This window comes from Falco naumanni, chromosome 2 (genome assembly GCF_017639655.2).
Source record: "Falco naumanni isolate bFalNau1 chromosome 2, bFalNau1.pat, whole genome shotgun sequence".
NCBI lineage: Eukaryota > Metazoa > Chordata > Aves > Falconiformes > Falconidae > Falco > Falco naumanni.
Genome location: NC_054055.1, coordinates 43,586,683 through 43,604,336, shown reverse-complemented (window position 1 = coordinate 43,604,336; position 17,654 = coordinate 43,586,683). Strand labels below are relative to the sequence as shown.

Here is a 17,654-nt window from a genome sequence, read left to right as displayed (position 1 = left end):
TGTCTTTCTGATCCTAAAATGACCTGTGGGTTTTCACATGACTCAGGTCTGTGGGAAAGATTTTATAGACCCATTTAGTTTAACCAACTGCAGAGACTGTCTCCTTAATTTTTTTGGGTGGTTAATTCCTGCTCTGAGGATCTTGTGTCCAGCTGGAGCAGATGTTTTCCATTCCTGTCACTGAAACACTACATCCTTGCTCACTTCTGGAGTTACACAATAATATGAACTGTTACTGTTCCTCCTTTTACCCAGGATACTCCCTTAAGGGACAGAATTTGCAGTTATGTATTAGGAACCAGCTGTTTTTTCAGTCTTTTCATGCAGTATATGAAAATTGCTTGGAAAAGAGCTCTGAACTAGATATCTATAAATTGAGTATTCAGAACCATCAAAACTGTCGTGGGGAGATAGCCAGTGACCATGTCTCCTTGTACTGTGGTGCAACCTGGTAATCCTGAGAAATCAGTAAGAATGAATTCAGGCAGACCCTGGGAAGCACTGAGTGTGGAGGGGGAGAACAGTTACCTGAGTGCACTGGAAGGTGCATTTGTAAAACTGTGCCTTGCTAGGTTCAAAGTTCTCAGTCTCCAAAGAGAGAATAAACCAAGCACTGGAAATTCATACAGGACATGCCTGAAAAGTGGAGTGCTATCCCTCTGTATTGTCAATGTCATGCTGTTGCCTAAACAGCATCAGTGAAGTGATCAGACAGGCTGCAGTAGCATGATCTACCTCCTTGATGTGCTTATTTCTGGAATTCCTGCAGTGGAGACGTGTACCCATATCTATTCTGCTGAGCTCAGCTGCCTAGCTCTATATTCACAGTTCCAAAAAGAAGCAAAAAATTCAGGAAAATCACAATGTCAGTTTGTGAAAGAGGTCCTCACCTTTCAGGTGTTTCTCTGCTGCTGTCCCTACATTGTAAAACATACTTTCATTCCCTTTCTATTCTGTGCCCATCAAACAGTGACTGTGCTGAAATGTACCCACAGAACAGTATTCATTTCTCCCAGCAGTGCCATCCAGCCCAAAGTGAAGCAGATTTCATTAGACTGTTGGGTGGACTCATAAGCAAAAAAACTTTTCTTGGCAATTGATGCCTCCATCTCTGTAACTTTTTGTTCTTTAAACATGGATTTGAACTGCTCTGTGCTACCATAGCACAACCTGCTGAAGCGTCACCTGAGAAGTTCATTCTGACAGAGGTGAGTGTTTCTGAGCCAGCTTCAGAATACTGCTCCTTCAAACCTGAAAGCTGAGCTCCTTTGTCCTTGAGACATTTTTACTTTTTTTTTTCTTTTCCTCCTGCCTGGCCCCGTCCCCCGTCCCCCCCCCCCCCCCAGAGGTCAGAGCTTGATTGTGTTCAGTGTAATAGAAAGGTTATGTCTGACTGAGAGATAGATACTTAGCGTGTGTATTGTGTAGTTTTGATTGTGGCTAACGGACCTGTGTGAGGCAGGTCATTTGGGATATTTCTGGAAGCCCGGGCCATGCACTGCACTGGAAGCCAAAAATGATATACCCCGCTTCATGCCATCCATAAAAAGTGACCACTAGAATAAAATCTCCCTGAAATGTACCTAGTGTCTAGTACAAGCCTTTTGGAACGACACCCTCCCCTACCTCCACCCCCTCTTTGGTACGAAATCTGCTTTTGTTTACAAAAGCAAATTCCTGGAGTGGTTTTCAGTGTGTGCAGCATTATGAGAAGGACCTGCAGGCTGGAAGTAAATCTAAGTATTGAAGTCCATTGATGAAGAAGCATCAAGGGAAACTAAGGCCTTATGTCTGAAATGAACTTTTGGGAGTAATTAATCTACCACCTTATTTGGTATATGAGTGCAAGCTTTGTTCTGTTGGCAATTTAGTTAGTGAATCCTGTTTATATTTGTGTATTTTTGAGGTAAGCTTTGTTTTGGTATTTTTTCTTTGTTTGTTCCAAAATGTGAGGTTTCTATTCTTTTATATATAAAACGAAGCTTAAAATTTCCAAATATAATGACTGTATAATAGCTGAATTATTGGTGATGTAATTATTAATATATTAATCATCTACTCAGGTAGAAACTAGTAATCTTCAGTAAATATTCCCAAGAATGAAGTTCATATTCTAACAACTTTTCTATAGCCAATGGAAAAAACGTATCTTCAAGTGTGTTTCAAAGCACTAATGGATCTTTCATCAGTTTATAAAATATGAAGATTAGACTCACAGCTAAAATTATTTGGTTTTATTCTTGTTATTTGTGTGTATTGCTTACAGGTGACTAAGTACTACTATCTAAAGTGAGATAAGGCACATGAATGGCTGTTGCTTCATAAGGAGAAAGTAGTATCTTAATGACTTTTTCTAAAAAGCTGATATGTATATGTCAGTGGACAAAATTTCTTTAAAAGGATGACATTTCAGTTATACAACAGAGGTGTTTTGTTGGTATTTTTCCAGACCAAGGGATGAAAAGGTACCACATATTTTGGCTAATACACTTTTCTGATCTTTAGCCAGACGTTTGCAAGAAGGTTCCTGTCCAGGGGGGATTTTAAGTTGTTAATAGGATTTCCTTATCACTCTGCAATATTGTAATTTTCTGTGCCATTTAAATACAGTGGACTTTGGCAGTACTCACAAATGACCATGTGATTAGGTCAGTTTAGTCTACTTAAACAAAGGTGTAGCATGATTAGGGTGTAAATAATCTTACAGTTTTTTAAAAAGAGTGAAGCTATTTGTTTTATAAGAATTCTCATATTACTGTAACAGAGGTATTTTCATTTTTTACAAACTACATATTTTTATGGCTGCAGAAACATTTATGACATTATTTTAATACATAATTTAAAAATAAAAATTTCATATAAAAATGTTATTAGAAATTAAAAATTCTCATTATTTTGAACTCATGTTAGGTAGTAAAGAGTTCAAAAACTACCACCATAACTGACAATGTAATTGTAATCTAATCATAGTTGAAAGATATATGTGAATCAAGTGAGTGCTTTCCTGATTTTAACTTCAAATGGTTTTTTGAGATTATTTCATAGAAATGTAAATTGAAATTACTTTTTAAAAAAATCATGTTAAGTCCCCTGTGTGAAAAGGAGTTAAAATAAGTTGTCCTTTTCAAAAGTCAACTTTTATCCACAGGAATTAAAAAAGAAATGTTCTATGAACAGAAAATCAAATCTGTTCCAATCAGGTGATTTAGTTCAGTTCGAGTTGAGGGGGATTGAAGTTCATCAGGACAGGAAAGATTTTGTGAGTGAAAAAAATAATATCCACAGAGGAAAAAGTAATTTTCTTAGTTAAGTCATATGGTCTAACCTGTGTTTCATTTATGGTGGCTGATATGAAAATAGCTGCCAAAAAACCTAAGTGATTCTTCAGCACCCTCAAGTAAACATATCTTTGGGTCATACATACTTTCAGGATTAATTTGTAATTAGTTTAGGTTTTGGCTGCTAATATGTAATGACTAGATGAATAGTCTGATAATAGGGACTGGGCAGACCCTAAGGTTATTTCCCCTATTTAAGTTGCACTATCTGTTTGTGTAGGAAACTAGTCCCTTTTGGGGTAGTATTTATTTGTTTATTTGAGTATCTACAGAAAAAAAATGAGCTTTATGAATTTTTACTGATGCTAAATGCCAGACCGTAAGGAAATTAACAAAACCAACCATTGAGTGCCTGTCTCTGTCACTTGCAGCTGATGACCATGATCTGCAGCAATTAAGTAACAGAAAATAAAGCAGAGTTTGATCAGGAGAAACTTCTCCAAAATTAATATGCTCTGTCATGTTTTCTTTTATGAAAACAACTTCACCTTTATGAAAATTGTGGGAGATGATACAATGTTGAATTCATCTTTTAAGGCATAGGTTAAAATCAAAACTTTAACATACACTTGAGAAATCATCTGGAGACTAGAAGATGTTCTGCTACAGGGAAGATACTTTTTATTGCATTCTTCATTGACTGCTATTCATGGATGGACATAAAAGGTGATTATACACATTATGTCATTACCAGGAGTTGACAGTAACAGAGTGATCAGCATTGGACCCAAAGAGTTTTTAAAGGTTGTAGAGCATTTCCAGACATTTCATCACCTGATACCTGATGATTCCGATGATTCCAGTACTGTGTGTTTGGGAGCAGATGAACTGAATTTGTATCAGCAGATATAAATATCAACAGTGTCTCAGTAAGTCAAATGAAGGTGCTTTTTTTTATAGTTAAAGCAAGAAATAGCCACTCTTAGGGAAAGAATCTCATTCTAAAGTAGATGACTTAAACAGGGCAGATAAAAACTGCTGTAACGCGTCCTGCTTCTCCCCATTTACTGTGAAAGGAGATCTCAGATGATTAGCTGAGGTGGTTGTTGTGGATGAAGTCATACACTTCATTCATAAGAGAGAAGCAAAACGGTGAGTTAACAAATTTCAGTGCTAAATGTGTCAGTGGTTTAACAAGATTCAATGGCAAAGTACTCTTGATTACTTACCACACTGAGGACAGGGCCAGACAAAACTGTCAGGGAGACCCTGCCGTTGAGTCATGAGGTTCAGGCAGAACCCCCTTGCTTTCTAAATTACTTTTCAGAGAGAAGTATAGGTGTGGCTGGATCCAATCCTAGTCCCAGACTTGGTCAACAGTTTACATCTAAAGGATTGTATGTGCACGATCAATCCTTTGTATTAGCAAAAATTTCCAAATTTAGTGTGCTGTTAATCACTTATGAAGAATCCATTGCATTAAGGAATCTCTCAACCTTAAGGACTAACCTTGAGAGGCGTCCCTACTTGAGGTGAGATCCTGGTGTACAGGAAAGCTCAACAGGCCCTGGGCTGTCCACAGTTTTGTAAAGTAAGGTGATTGACTTCCAGTGATATTTGCATACCAACAAGATGACCTGTTCCAGACAGCCCTTGGCCACCATGTTACCATCCATCCCCCAATATACAGAGTAAGCTGGCTGAAGCCATCACAGCTCCCACTGGTGCTTATGGCTTAAGCAGGAGAGGAGGGCAGTGAGGAGGAGCACACTGCCACAGTGGCTGCCTGGCAGATACCTAAGATTTGGTAATTTTAATGATAAGCAATGCCAAAAAAAGTCTATTATAGCAATGTGAAGCATAACACCTTTTTAATAAGATTTTTTCTGGTCTTCACTGGAACTTGATGCTGTTTCAGAGCAGCAATTTCTTCTTGTAACCATAATGTAAGCAATTATCTACTATGCAAAATCTAAATAAATATTATCTTGATACCATTTACTGCCTTTATTTTTAAAAATGGAGACCTAATATAGATTTCCATAGTGCATTCCTATGACAGGTTAGCCTATGGAAATAATTTCATTCAGAAACTCTTAAAAACTGCAGCACAACTGGTCAAGGCACATGCAGTAGAAACGTTAAAAAGGTAAATACCTTATTAAAAGGTATTAGTTCTAGCCTTTGTTTCTAATTCCTTGACACTTTCCATGACTTCACTGGTACACCCTTATTCCCAGCTGTTTTAGGAATTTTGAAGTCTTGCTATGAATGGATAAATGTGTAATTACAGGAGAGAAAAAAATTTACTGTGCACATGAGGTAAAATGATATGACCATGTGTTAAGTATCTGGGTTAAAATATGTCGCTTACGCACAGAGCAAGTGAGCCGTACCTGCTGAGTGGTCCCACCATATTTGTGTTGATACCTGCTGGGCAATAGCTGTGGGAGGCTGATTCCTGTGACACGCACTGACCTTATTAACATCATGCAAAGGCGGTCGAAGATGCCATGATTCCCTATACTGAAAATTAGTTGTAACAGTGTAGCCTAAGGAGTAGAAATAAAAATAAAAGCAAAAGGAAAGATATAATAAATAAATACATAAATAAATCCCCAAACTGTTCCTTAACTTGGAGAAAGGTTTAGCAAAAGAATAGAGGTATCAAGGAATTTTTATATATAATCTCTACTTCACACTTGGCAATGAAATAATAAATTTTATATATTCATTACAAGAATGCATCCTAAAGACAGGCATTTTAATTTCTGTATAAGCAATGCACATAAAATTTGTCACAAATAGAACTATAATTTAGAATAATAATTAGAATCCATTAAAGTTCTTTTGATTGTTTTTTCTCGTATTTTTTTTAATCTTAATGTAATACAAAATGAGATTTTTAAGCTTTGGTTAATTTTTTTTGCTCAGATTTAAGTAATTCTACAAGCTCCTTATTGCATAAAAATGTGAGGCAGAGGTGAATTGAAGAAGCAGTAATATTAATGCCCCCCTGAATAGCCTATTAAAGATTTTTAAATAGATGCTTAGATCTTCTGATTGTCAATATGAAACTGTCTGAAGAGTTGACAGTGTATACACTGAGCCTCTTCTTAACAGCTTTTTCCTAAACTCTCATCATCCTAAACAGTTGATATCTAAGAGGAATTTGCATGAACATGTCATAGCACTGTTCTGAAAAAGTGAATACAGCCCTTGTGACCAAATTTACAAAGGTGTCTTGATGATTAAAAATGAAGAAAAGTAAGACTTGGAAGGCATTTAGATGGAATAGATACTTACTCACTGAAGCTTATGTTTTATAAAAACAAGATCCTAGAGAGCCCCCTCTTCTTACCATGTTTGTGCATGGAAAAAAACCGAAAACAAAACAAACAAAAAAACCCCAAAAAACCAAAGAAAAAGGGCAGTATGGCAGTATAATGCAGTACTGAAAGAGTAAACACCTAATTCAAACTAAGTGTAATTTTCTAGCTCTTATCCTAGATATATTAAGTAGTAAATAAGTGTTTCTGAATTAGTTAAAAATAAGTTCAGCTATAATGTATTTATATCCTCAGGTATCCCAGAAGCCATTGTATGTTTACTCCCTCAATTAGTATTTAAGGTAGAAATGGTCATGTTGGTTACATAAAAAAATGTCTAATTTATAAAGCAGATAATTTTTTTGACTTAAACTTATTTTAATCCTACGAGTTCCCAACCAGTACCCTACCAGTAGTAATTTTCCTTAAAGTTATGGAAAATATCTTCAATTTGAAAATAAATAGATTGATGTGGTTTCATCTGTTGCCTTTGTGTACTTCTAAGGCAACATTTAGCGATAAAAAGCCAACCGCGATACTGCTACCTTTCTTCATAAAGGCTGGTGTTTTTTTTAATACTTGCATCATTCTGCGAAAGTTATCTGGGACAGCTTTTAGGGACAGAGACTTCTCTGAGCTCATTGTTGAAAAACATAGTGTCTAAGAAACAGACATTTAAAACTTGATTTTTCTAATTTTCTTTCCATCAGCACATTTCTGAGTCCATCTGTGTTTCACAGCTGTTTTGCACATTTTGATTTCTTTCCCTTCTGGTACTGGGATAATCAGGTTTAACCTGAAAACAGCTATCTTTTGATAGCTTTCACATGATACAGTGGAGCTATAATTCTAGATAATGAATAGGGTGTTGAGCCAGTCATTACCTGCAAGCATGCAACAAATGTGGGAGTGTCATTGGTAAATACATGGGTCAGCCGAGAATCAGCTGCTGCGTGTGCCTTCTGACCACATCACGTAAATGTGTGGTGGATGGAGATGATGAGAAAAAGTCAGATAACATAATGAGAAACTAATGTGACATTAACAGAAGCAAAAAAATAAGCAGAGGAAAACCACTGAAATTATGCTGTGTACCTGATCTGATGACCTAGCCTTTGCAAAAGGATGTATTATAAACAAATCTAGTACAGTATAACTTCCCAGTTTCCATCTTACCTTAAAAGCTCCAAATAGAGTGAAAGGAGAAAAGGTCAGATCTTCAGTGTTACTTTTATTGTATTTTGGGTTTGGTATTACAATATAAAACAGCTTTTCTTTTCAATGGCATTCTGTTTTGAAGTTGAGGATTTTAGAACTCCTTAGTGCCATGTGACAGAATGATTAAGATTTGTAGATTTCTTTTCATGTAACAATGAATACAAAATTTTTGTGGGAAAGAGTGAGCTTATCTAACTGTTGAACAATATTGCTCTGAACAGAAAGATCAATATACACTTAATCCTTTTATAGTTTGAAATTATTTTTCCAAGCACAGCAAAATAAAATCAGGAGTGTTAGGTTCTTACAATTTATATTATATTTATACATTTTAATTTCCCTTTTTTTTTTTCTGGTTCTCTAACACATCCTTGTGATCTCTAGTTTATAGTTTCTGAAGTTGTTAATGTGAGAGATTTATAAGAGATACTAATATAAAAAAAAATGATGACAAGAATAATGCTTATTCCTCACTAAAAGAAATTATTTTTATAAGTTTTATTGTATTCTGGTTTACCTTTTATTCATTAAAAAGTGTATCAGTCTGCAAGATAACGGTAATGGCATGTTAAATTACAAAATTAAGTGCAATATGGAAGATAAATATTATGCATTGATGCATTGATGTATGTTCTTTTAGCTAATATAAAGTCTTTTAGAAGAACTATAAGCTATGAGAGGCCTAACATATATTACTCAGCTAAAACTAATCCCAAAGTCACATTACAAATAAGCAACATGAAGTTTGAAGATTTTAAGCCCTATGCTGAAGATATTTTAGTGGTTCTAGTTATACTATGTTAGGCAGTTATTTCAGGGAGGTAAATGGCAGTGACTTTTGCTCTGTACCACTGAAGATAATGCAAGTTTTATCACCATTTTCAATGGAAAAAAATATAAATCCAATAAAAAAGCCTCAGAACACACAGCCTGGTTGATATCCAGATACTTACTCAGATTTTAGCCTCATTATAGAAACAAAAGCAGTATTCCTAATTCTTCTCTTCCTTTCCGCACTTTACAGTCTCCCTTTATATCCCTATTATATGGCTGAATTAATAGTAATTTAAAAAGAAATATTTCTAATACTGTAATATTCAGGTCACTGAGGTGTCCAGTCAGAAACCCTAATCCTCCTATTCACTGTTTCTGTAGATTATTTATATAGAGCCAGGATTATTTGTAAAAGGTCTTTTGATACTGCATGTTTTGTAAATACCAAGTAAATAAGTTTGCATGTGTTATTGATCCTTTTTTTTTAGGCTGCTTAGAGTTGAAAGAAGACACTATTGAAAACCTTCTAGCAGCTGCCTGCCTCCTCCAGCTCCCACAAGTAGTAGAGGTTTGCTGCCATTTTCTAATGAAGCTTTTGCACCCATCCAACTGTTTGGGAATAAGAGCATTTGCTGATGCCCAAGGATGCACAGAGCTTATGAAGGTGGCTCACAACTATACCATGGTAAGACAGTTTTAGAATATCAAAATGATGATCTTGTGAATCCTTTGTATCTTCTGTAAGTAAAAGTATCTTGTTAGGTTTTGGCTTGAAGTCATTCTGTACTTTTATGGAACTTTATTTAGTACATGTTCCTTTTGAAACTGTAGGAGTTATGAGAATTGGCCTGCTATGAAGAATGCACTCTCTGCTGAGTAAGAACAGTATGTGCCTTAATTAGATGCATGTTCACGTACAGGCAAGCATAGCAAAAGTATTTGTAAGTCCTTAGAATACTTTGAAATAATTGTTCCTTTTTGTTTAGCCTTAAGGCAGCTTTGTAATGGTCATTGTTCTGCACAGGAACAATATCAAGGGAAGCTTTGGGGTGTATTTTTGTCAAGAATTATCGCTCCTTTTATTCATCTGTGATGTACATTAAGACAGAAATTTGAAGACAAATAATTTTATTGGACACTATTTGAATTTTTCAGTTACATCTGACAGAACAGACATGGCATTAACATTAAAAATTATTCAGAATCAATGAAGCAAAAATATACTACTTATTCAGAAATTAATTCATAATCAATAGCCATTTGATTCTTCATAGTTTCACAAAATTAAAAACATCTGGCTCATGAAGTTAAACTTACATAAAGAGTAGATTATATGTAATTTCTGAGAAATAATGGTCCCTTAAGGTCTATATTAAAATTATTATTGAAGTAATAGAACAGGATTCAATGAATCTGCTTTGCTTCTGCAGCAGTTATGTCTTTATTTTATTTATTCTTTTCTGTGACTACTACCATGTTGTAATTTACAGGTTTAACTGCATTTATCTTATCACTGCAGCTCAGGTAGTTATACCCATTTTACGTTTATGGAGCTTGTTCTGTGGCTGGTTTTAATTATCTCTGTATTTAGGTATCTAAAACATAGATTTCCAGGTCCAAGATAGTAATTTTAACTTTCATCTGTCAGTGGAGAGTAATAAGCTGTTAGAACAACATTTATATGATCTACCTTAGAATGAGATTACATTAGAATTGAACAGGTTTAGGTTAAAAAAATTCAACCTTTTTTTTTTAAAAAAATTATGTATTACTTTGATATTTTCACTTCTTTATGAGTGAAAAGCAATATAATGAATAAAGAAAAAAAGTAAAAAACCCTAATAAAGCAAACCCTTGATTAAAAAAAAAAAAATCCCCTGATTCTTAAAACAATTTATGGAAATATTTTTTGGGTGAATATATTGCTCATTATTGTACATTTGAAGACTTGTGACTGATACATATCTTATGTATCACGAAGTTCACAAAGATATGTTCGCATTTTTAGGATATTAGGTGTATTATATTATCTACTATTGTTTTTAATGGTCACATCTAAAACCTTAATTACGTGTAATAGGCAGATCACCAACAAAGGCTGGTAGATCAGAAAGGAAGTCAATTGTAATTAAGCAAGCTCTGATGTAATTATATGTACATTTGCAAGCATGCATGATAGTCACACTTTCTCTTTGCTACAAAGACAAATAATCACATCTATTCAGTTATGCAATTACAATATGTTTTCTGTACATGATTAGACTTCCAAGCCAGTGAAAACATAATCCTAAAAGTTAAGCTTCATAGTGCATGATAGTTTCATAGGCATTATGAAAAATCTCGTATCTATTTCATTTACTGTTTTGTGTTCAAGGGTGTGGATGATCAGTTGTGAGTGGGGGAAGGGTGTCTTGCCTGTCTGAGTACAAAACTGATTCAGAGGGAATCTATGTAAAAGAAAAGTGTTTATTTCTTCTACACATGTGCATAACTGGGAAAAACTTCTACAGTGCAAGGAAGATGCTCTGGAGAGTGTGTTAGAGGAACAGCAAACAGACGTTGCCATGTGAAGAAAGGGTAGGAAAGCAATGAGCAGAGTAAAGAGCAGATGCATAGTCTCCAAGGTGACAGAAAACATTATTTTTATCTTCAGTCTCCAGAGAAATAGTATGAACTGTGATGAGAGCAAATGCAATGTAGGGCAAGGGGGGGGTTTCTTAACAATCCATGCCGATCCTATGCAGAAGATTTGAGGGGAAGCTCTCTGTAAAAAAAGCATGGGGAAATCCTTAATTTTAAAAAGTTCTCATGCTTTCAAGATAACTTTGAGGTCCTGTCTTTAAAGCCTATCAGGGTGCTTTCTTTTAGAGTTGGAAGTGATGTATTTCAGATTCTGGCTCTGTGAATCCTCTTCCAAGGTGTCATTTCAAAAGCTTGTTTGTTGTGCATAGGTAGTAATAGTACTTCCTTAACTCTGTCATTTTATGTCATTGTTTGCTCCTAAAAATTCACCATTCTTTGAAAGCTATAGAAAATAAATAGCTTAAGAAGTTTCTGATATGAAGGCAGAGTAATGGATTAGTGGATGCAGCTTTCAAAGTTTGGGTGTTTCTGCTTTCTAGAGAAAAATAATTTTTCTCCATGAAAATATGAAACATTAAACAGGTGAAGAGAATTTTCCTTAGCTTATTTTCTTAAAAATTTACTTAAATTACTAATCATATAAACAGTGGAAATTTAAAAGAATTAACCTCTGATAAATGAAAAGGACATACTGGGACAAAACTTGTGGGGGAGGGAAAGGTTTGAGAGAACTCTAACAGCTTTTGAAGAGAGAAATAATATTATCATTTTTTTCTATGTTTTTTTCAAATCCTTAGAAATATTGAGTCTCTTTCTGGATATTTAGCACTATAGTGCCAGAGAAGGTTAATAATATATCAGTTCAGTGAACAGAGGATTATAGCTGACTGTCTGAATAACTAGTTCTAGAATGCTAATTGTCATAATATTTTTTTTAGTAGAGTACAAATAACAAATCTAAACTGAATTGATACAAAGTAAAGAAAAAGTGATGGTAATGACAGAAATTGTATACCTTTCATCTTATTCTTACATCTACAAAAGTATCTACTCTACATTAGGCTCAAAAAAACTATTTTTTACTCCACTGTATGTCTCTTAAATATTGTAGCCAAAAATTGTCAAAACCAAAATTAATAATTCTTATTCTACTAACCATAATGCTATAGAGAAATACAGCTAGGCCTGACCCAAAAGAATAGTGCTGTACCATAAAGTTTTTTGAGATAAAAAACTTAAAAAAACCCCAGTAACTCTACAGGAATGAGGAGCAAGACAAATTTTTTCAAGTATCTTGCAAAAATTAATTTGTAGACATGGCATATGCTATAGAGTGTCTAATAATCTTGAGCTATGACTCAAGTTAAATTTCATCTTGGAATAATTTTGCTTTTTAGTTAATTACATGGGTTACATTGATTATTAATTGATTCCTAATAAATAAATAAATAGATAGATAGATAGCTAAATATATAAATACTACTCATTCTCTGTCCCCTTAGTTGAGGTACTTGTTTGAAGTGCTGGAACATTAGGATAACTCTCTGACTGCCTTGTACCTGGTAAATGTCTTACAGCTTTCCTCCACCATTTAGTTTTAAGTAGAAAGTCATTCACAGTTGTTTTCACAATAGCATTTTAATGAAAATCATTTAATTTTCATGAAAATGCTTTGCTTCATTGAATTTCCATACATGTTTTAATTTTCATTTTTCAAAAGCAATTTCCTTGCCTAGTTTCAGACTTGGTATTTACAGGTTCTAAATTACACTGTTGTTCATCAAACATAAATAATCTCTCTATATATATACAAATCAGCTTGCTTTGCGCTTCTACATAATGTGTTATGAGGGCAAGACATTTGATCTTGGATATTTTTTATATTGAAGAAGAAATAGGTGCTAAAGAGCAGACCAATGAATTTTAGAATACTGTTGACTTCAGGAGTTATGTCGTTTCCAACACATGTTTTCTGTCACATTAAATAACTTTAATTTCCCTCAATTATGAAATCTGTGGAATCCATGAATACGAATTTTTTATTTGCATAATTGACAGAAGTATGTCCAGACTTAATTCAAATGTGACCAACTTTTTTTCAAAACACAGGGTCATTGCTGAGCATGGAGAAAGCTTCTAATAGAAGTAAAATTCATGAACTGTAGAGGTACATACCCATTTCCATGAACAGGGGTGTAATATCCCTGGTATTTACTGAGATACTTAGTCTGCAGTGTCAAATATCAAATTGTTGTTTTGAAATGCAGAGTCTAAGCGAAGAAAATAAATTGTATGCATGGAGGATGAGAGGCAGTGAGGAAATGAACATCAGAAAAGCCGTGAAGCAAAACATAAGAACATTTGAAAAATCTTTAGAAAATGCACTGGCCAAATAACAAGTTATGAGGTTAGTGGGCAAAGAGAGGAAGGCAGACTTTGTAAAAAGTTGGAGATTTCTATGTTTGCATTCCCAGTACTTCTTATAAATGGAACTTGGATAGCAACATTTTAAATTAAAATATTAGAAACAAGAGTTTAAAAATAAGAGCAAAAGTTTCCTTGGTTTCTTTTTTTTTAGGCATATCAGATTTAATGTGGGTTAGCTTGTTTCTGAGGTACGAAATTGCCCTGGCAATGTTTTATGGTGTGATTTTTCAGGTTTGTTGTTTGTTTCGCTGGTTTGTGTTTGTTGGGTTTTGTTTTGATGTTTTTTGGTTGTTGTTTGTTTTTTTTTTTTTTTAAATGAATCAGCTAATTTAAATGGAAGCAGAAATACCCTTGTCCCTTTTGATTTGAGACTTCTGTACTTAATTACAATCTGGGCTTTTACTAGCTTGTAAACTTATAAATTTTCAATATGCAAAGCCATATGTCTGATAACTTTAAATTCCTAATTTATTGTCAGTTGTACGATAGTACAGTGAAATGGATATGTAATGTCTTCTAAAAAACTCCCCCCCAAAAAAGCAGCAAAATGGAACTTATCATTATGCAGATGCAATCTTCTAACAAGCATTTTTAGTGGAAGTCCTTTATTATTCTAGTTATCAGGGTTTCATATATAGGGAAGCTAACCTCTGAAGTCAGCAGTGTATCAGCTTGTCATACTTTCCAGAAATTAGAGTCATAGTGTATGGTCTTACCTGTTTCTTTGTAATTCCAGTCTTAATTCCAAACTGTGATGGCAAGCTTGCTGGGATGCAATTATTTTTAGAGTATGTTACTTTTTATAATATACTTTATTTGGAAGTATTACATATTTACTTCTGAAAGATTGTAATAGACCATGCCAGTTTAAGAACTCTGTGGTCTTGATATATCATTAAACCTTCTAATAACAACTACTTTTCTACATTAGTAAACATTGAGAGAAGAAAACTATGTTGCATTTTTCCTTGAAAAGATAATTGCAGTTTGGTTTTAAAACATGGGAAATTCTTAAAAATTTTATTCATACTTTTAAGGTTTTGAATACAACTGTAGTTTGCTTTCTCTCTCCCAGTAAAGAACATGGTTCTGCTTGTATTATGATTTATAGGTAATGTTTAGTAATTCAGAATATGACATTCCAAGTTATACTACCAGTTTCTTCATCTCAGTATCCTGCCATTTAACTGAAGCCCAATTTGTTTCAAATGGAAAACTGAAATACTCATAGATACAACTATTTAATTTCAGTGCTTTACCTCTCAGGAAACTTTACTTAAACCTTGGTGATCATTCTGCAGTCTTGAAATCACAGTTTTAGTATTAAGATTATAGAGCTTGTTCCACATTTTTATTTACCATATTCCAAGATGAGTTGCTAAACAAAAACTTGGAAAATCTTCAAATTACTTTGATGCACTGAGTAGGAGGATGGCCATAAGTAAAATTTCCATTACCAGAAGAACATTTATGCATAAAGTGATTGATGTGTCTCTAACCCAGTCAAAATGTTAGCTATATAAAGGAACCTAACATATGTTGCAGTTCCAAGCCCAGGAGTTGCAGAATGTTTGCGAGTGCCTTTGAGTGAAGTGCTAGAAGGTGTTTAGTCCCTCATAGACACAGTTCTGTGCTTCACACTGCAAGGGTCATTAGTCCCAGCACAGCAAAACATTATTCAAACTTAATTATAAGTGTGTAAGCAATCTCAGTGACATGTACTGACTCTGTAGACCCTTTAACTTACTGAGAATTCTGATTATACTGCAGATGGAGCAACTATTTCATTTATGAGAAGTGACTTATGCAAATTTTTAAATTATCTTTTATGGTGAAGAGCTTCAGTAATCATGCTATTAGTTATGTTTATTTTCTAAGTCATAGAATTTCACAGTTAAAACTTGGTGGGGTGGAGTGGAGAAGGAGTGACTTATAAAACTTTTCTATCCAGTTCCATTTATAACAGCTCATCCTGAAGCATGTTAAAATATTGTAACAATATTCCATATCAAATTAAGAAAAATATTATTGAGATATTGATAGATGGTGATGACAGTCATTAATGAGTTGTGGTTGTACATTCAGACATCAGTGGTTTATTTCAGTGTTAATACGGCTTTAATTAAGGTCAGATAACAACTGAAGCAAGCAAACGATCTAGTACTGTAATTTTAACAGTTCTTTAGCATATGCTGTTTAACATGATTTATATACCTGCTCATCAGCTGGCTTTCTATTTAAACCATCTGAATAGATACTGGTCAATAGATACTGACCAGATATCAGCTTTGTTAACTTCATATCGTGTTTTGGTTTGACCTCCTTATCACCACATTGGTGACATATGGATAGATAGAAAATGAGATGGCTGGAAAGCTGACTGGACAGACAGACACAGAGTGGTGATCTGTAGTGAAAAGTCCAGCTGGTGACCGATAAATAGTGACATTCCTCAGGGATCACTTCAGGGTCCAATACAGTTTAAGAACTTTATTAATGCTCTAGATGATAGCATGGAGTTCTCTCCCAGTGAGTTTGCAGATATTGCCCAACTTGCAGGGGGAGCTGATCAATGTGTTTGAGGAGAAGGCTGCTATTTAGAGGGCAGGCTGGAAAAATGGGCTAACAAGAACACAAAGTTCAGCAAAGGGAAACATGAAGTCCTGTGAACTGAGGACAAATAACTAGATGCAGTAGTACAGGCTGAGGAGTGACTGTCGAGGAAGCAGCTCTGCAGAAAAGGACCTGGGGGGTCCAGAAAGACACCAAGTTGAATGTAAACCAGCAATGTACCCTAGCAGCAAGAAGGCAAACAACATCCTGGGAGGTATTAGTGTGAATAAGCAAACTGAAGGAGGTGATCCTGATCCTTCCCTGTTTGGCACCCATGATACCACATATGAAGTGCTGTGTCTACTTTGGTGTTTCTCAGTACAGGAGAGACTTGGATCCATCAACCACTTTATTCATAAATGTTCTTCTGGTCATGGAAATTTTACTTATGGCCATCCTTCTACTCAGTGCATCAACATGGGGTAGTTGAATACTAGAAAAGCAAAACCCAGTGCAGTTTTTGGGATCTGTTCATGGAGTTATCCAGGACTTGACTGAAAGTGTTGCTGAGTAACTTGGCTTAGATGTGTACTGAGGAGGAAGTTTGGCTAGATGACCTCCAGAGGTCACTGAACCAAAATTATTCTTTGAAGCTATTAAATGTATCTCCTGTACATTTTCAGTGGTCTTAGATATCAGCTGTGTAACCAGGGAAACATGAAGCAAAAGTTCAGCTATTTCTATTTTTTTTTTAATTTTATTTTTTAATCAATGTGCAACAGATGGGATTACTGGAGCTAACATTTAATTGACTTTTGTTAGCAAAAGTATTGGTAGCATGTTGACAAGTTAGCAGTAACACACAGAAATTTTGAAGCATTCTGCAATTTTCTGTTTCTTATGTTCTGTCAGGCAAACATTTCCAAAATATATTATTGTACAACATGCCTACTTGCACTGTAAATAGCAAATACAAATGTGCAAGACTTGTGCAGGCTATGTTCAGACTTTATGGCATCTTACACTTAATGGATGCTCTCTTAAGATTTTTTTCATAGGACAGATAGTGTTCATAGAAAACTGGAGTGACTCCAGACAGCAATAGAACCTTTTTTCATTTGGTTTTTTTTTTCTGTTTTATCATTGCTTCTTCAAAAGCCCTATTTAAACATCTGTCCAGCCACCTAAGAGTATGTTGTGATAGATTACAATACTCAAGCAACTATGGAAGAGAATGTGTCACACACCGGAAGGTGACATCATTGTTATTCACACAGCTGAACATTTGTTTGTCTAAAATTTCAATATATTATGTTCTTAATACTTGGAGGGAAAAGAAAGGAATAGTTTTGAGGAAAATACTTTAAGGAAAAAACTTTTTAAATAGGACACTTCCATTCATAGCAGTATTTATTTAGTTTTTTAACTTGGAAAAAATTATTTACTCAACTGGAAATGTTGCAGCTACTCTAGTGTAATGAGAATATTGGTT

The 17,654-nt window shown here is 34.6% G+C and overlaps 1 protein-coding gene across 2 annotated transcripts in view; it reads left to right on the top strand.

Moving 5' to 3' along the window:
* The window catches only part of KLHL1 (kelch like family member 1), a 231,707-nt gene that overhangs the window by 88,312 nt on the left and 125,741 nt on the right, over positions 1 to 17,654 (top strand). For both annotated transcript variants that reach the window (XM_040584265.1, XM_040584266.1), the window contains exon 4: positions 9,088 to 9,284. In XM_040584265.1, the coding sequence (XP_040440199.1) occupies positions 9,088 to 9,284 (197 nt within the window). The remainder of the gene's footprint in view (positions 1 to 9,087; positions 9,285 to 17,654) is intronic.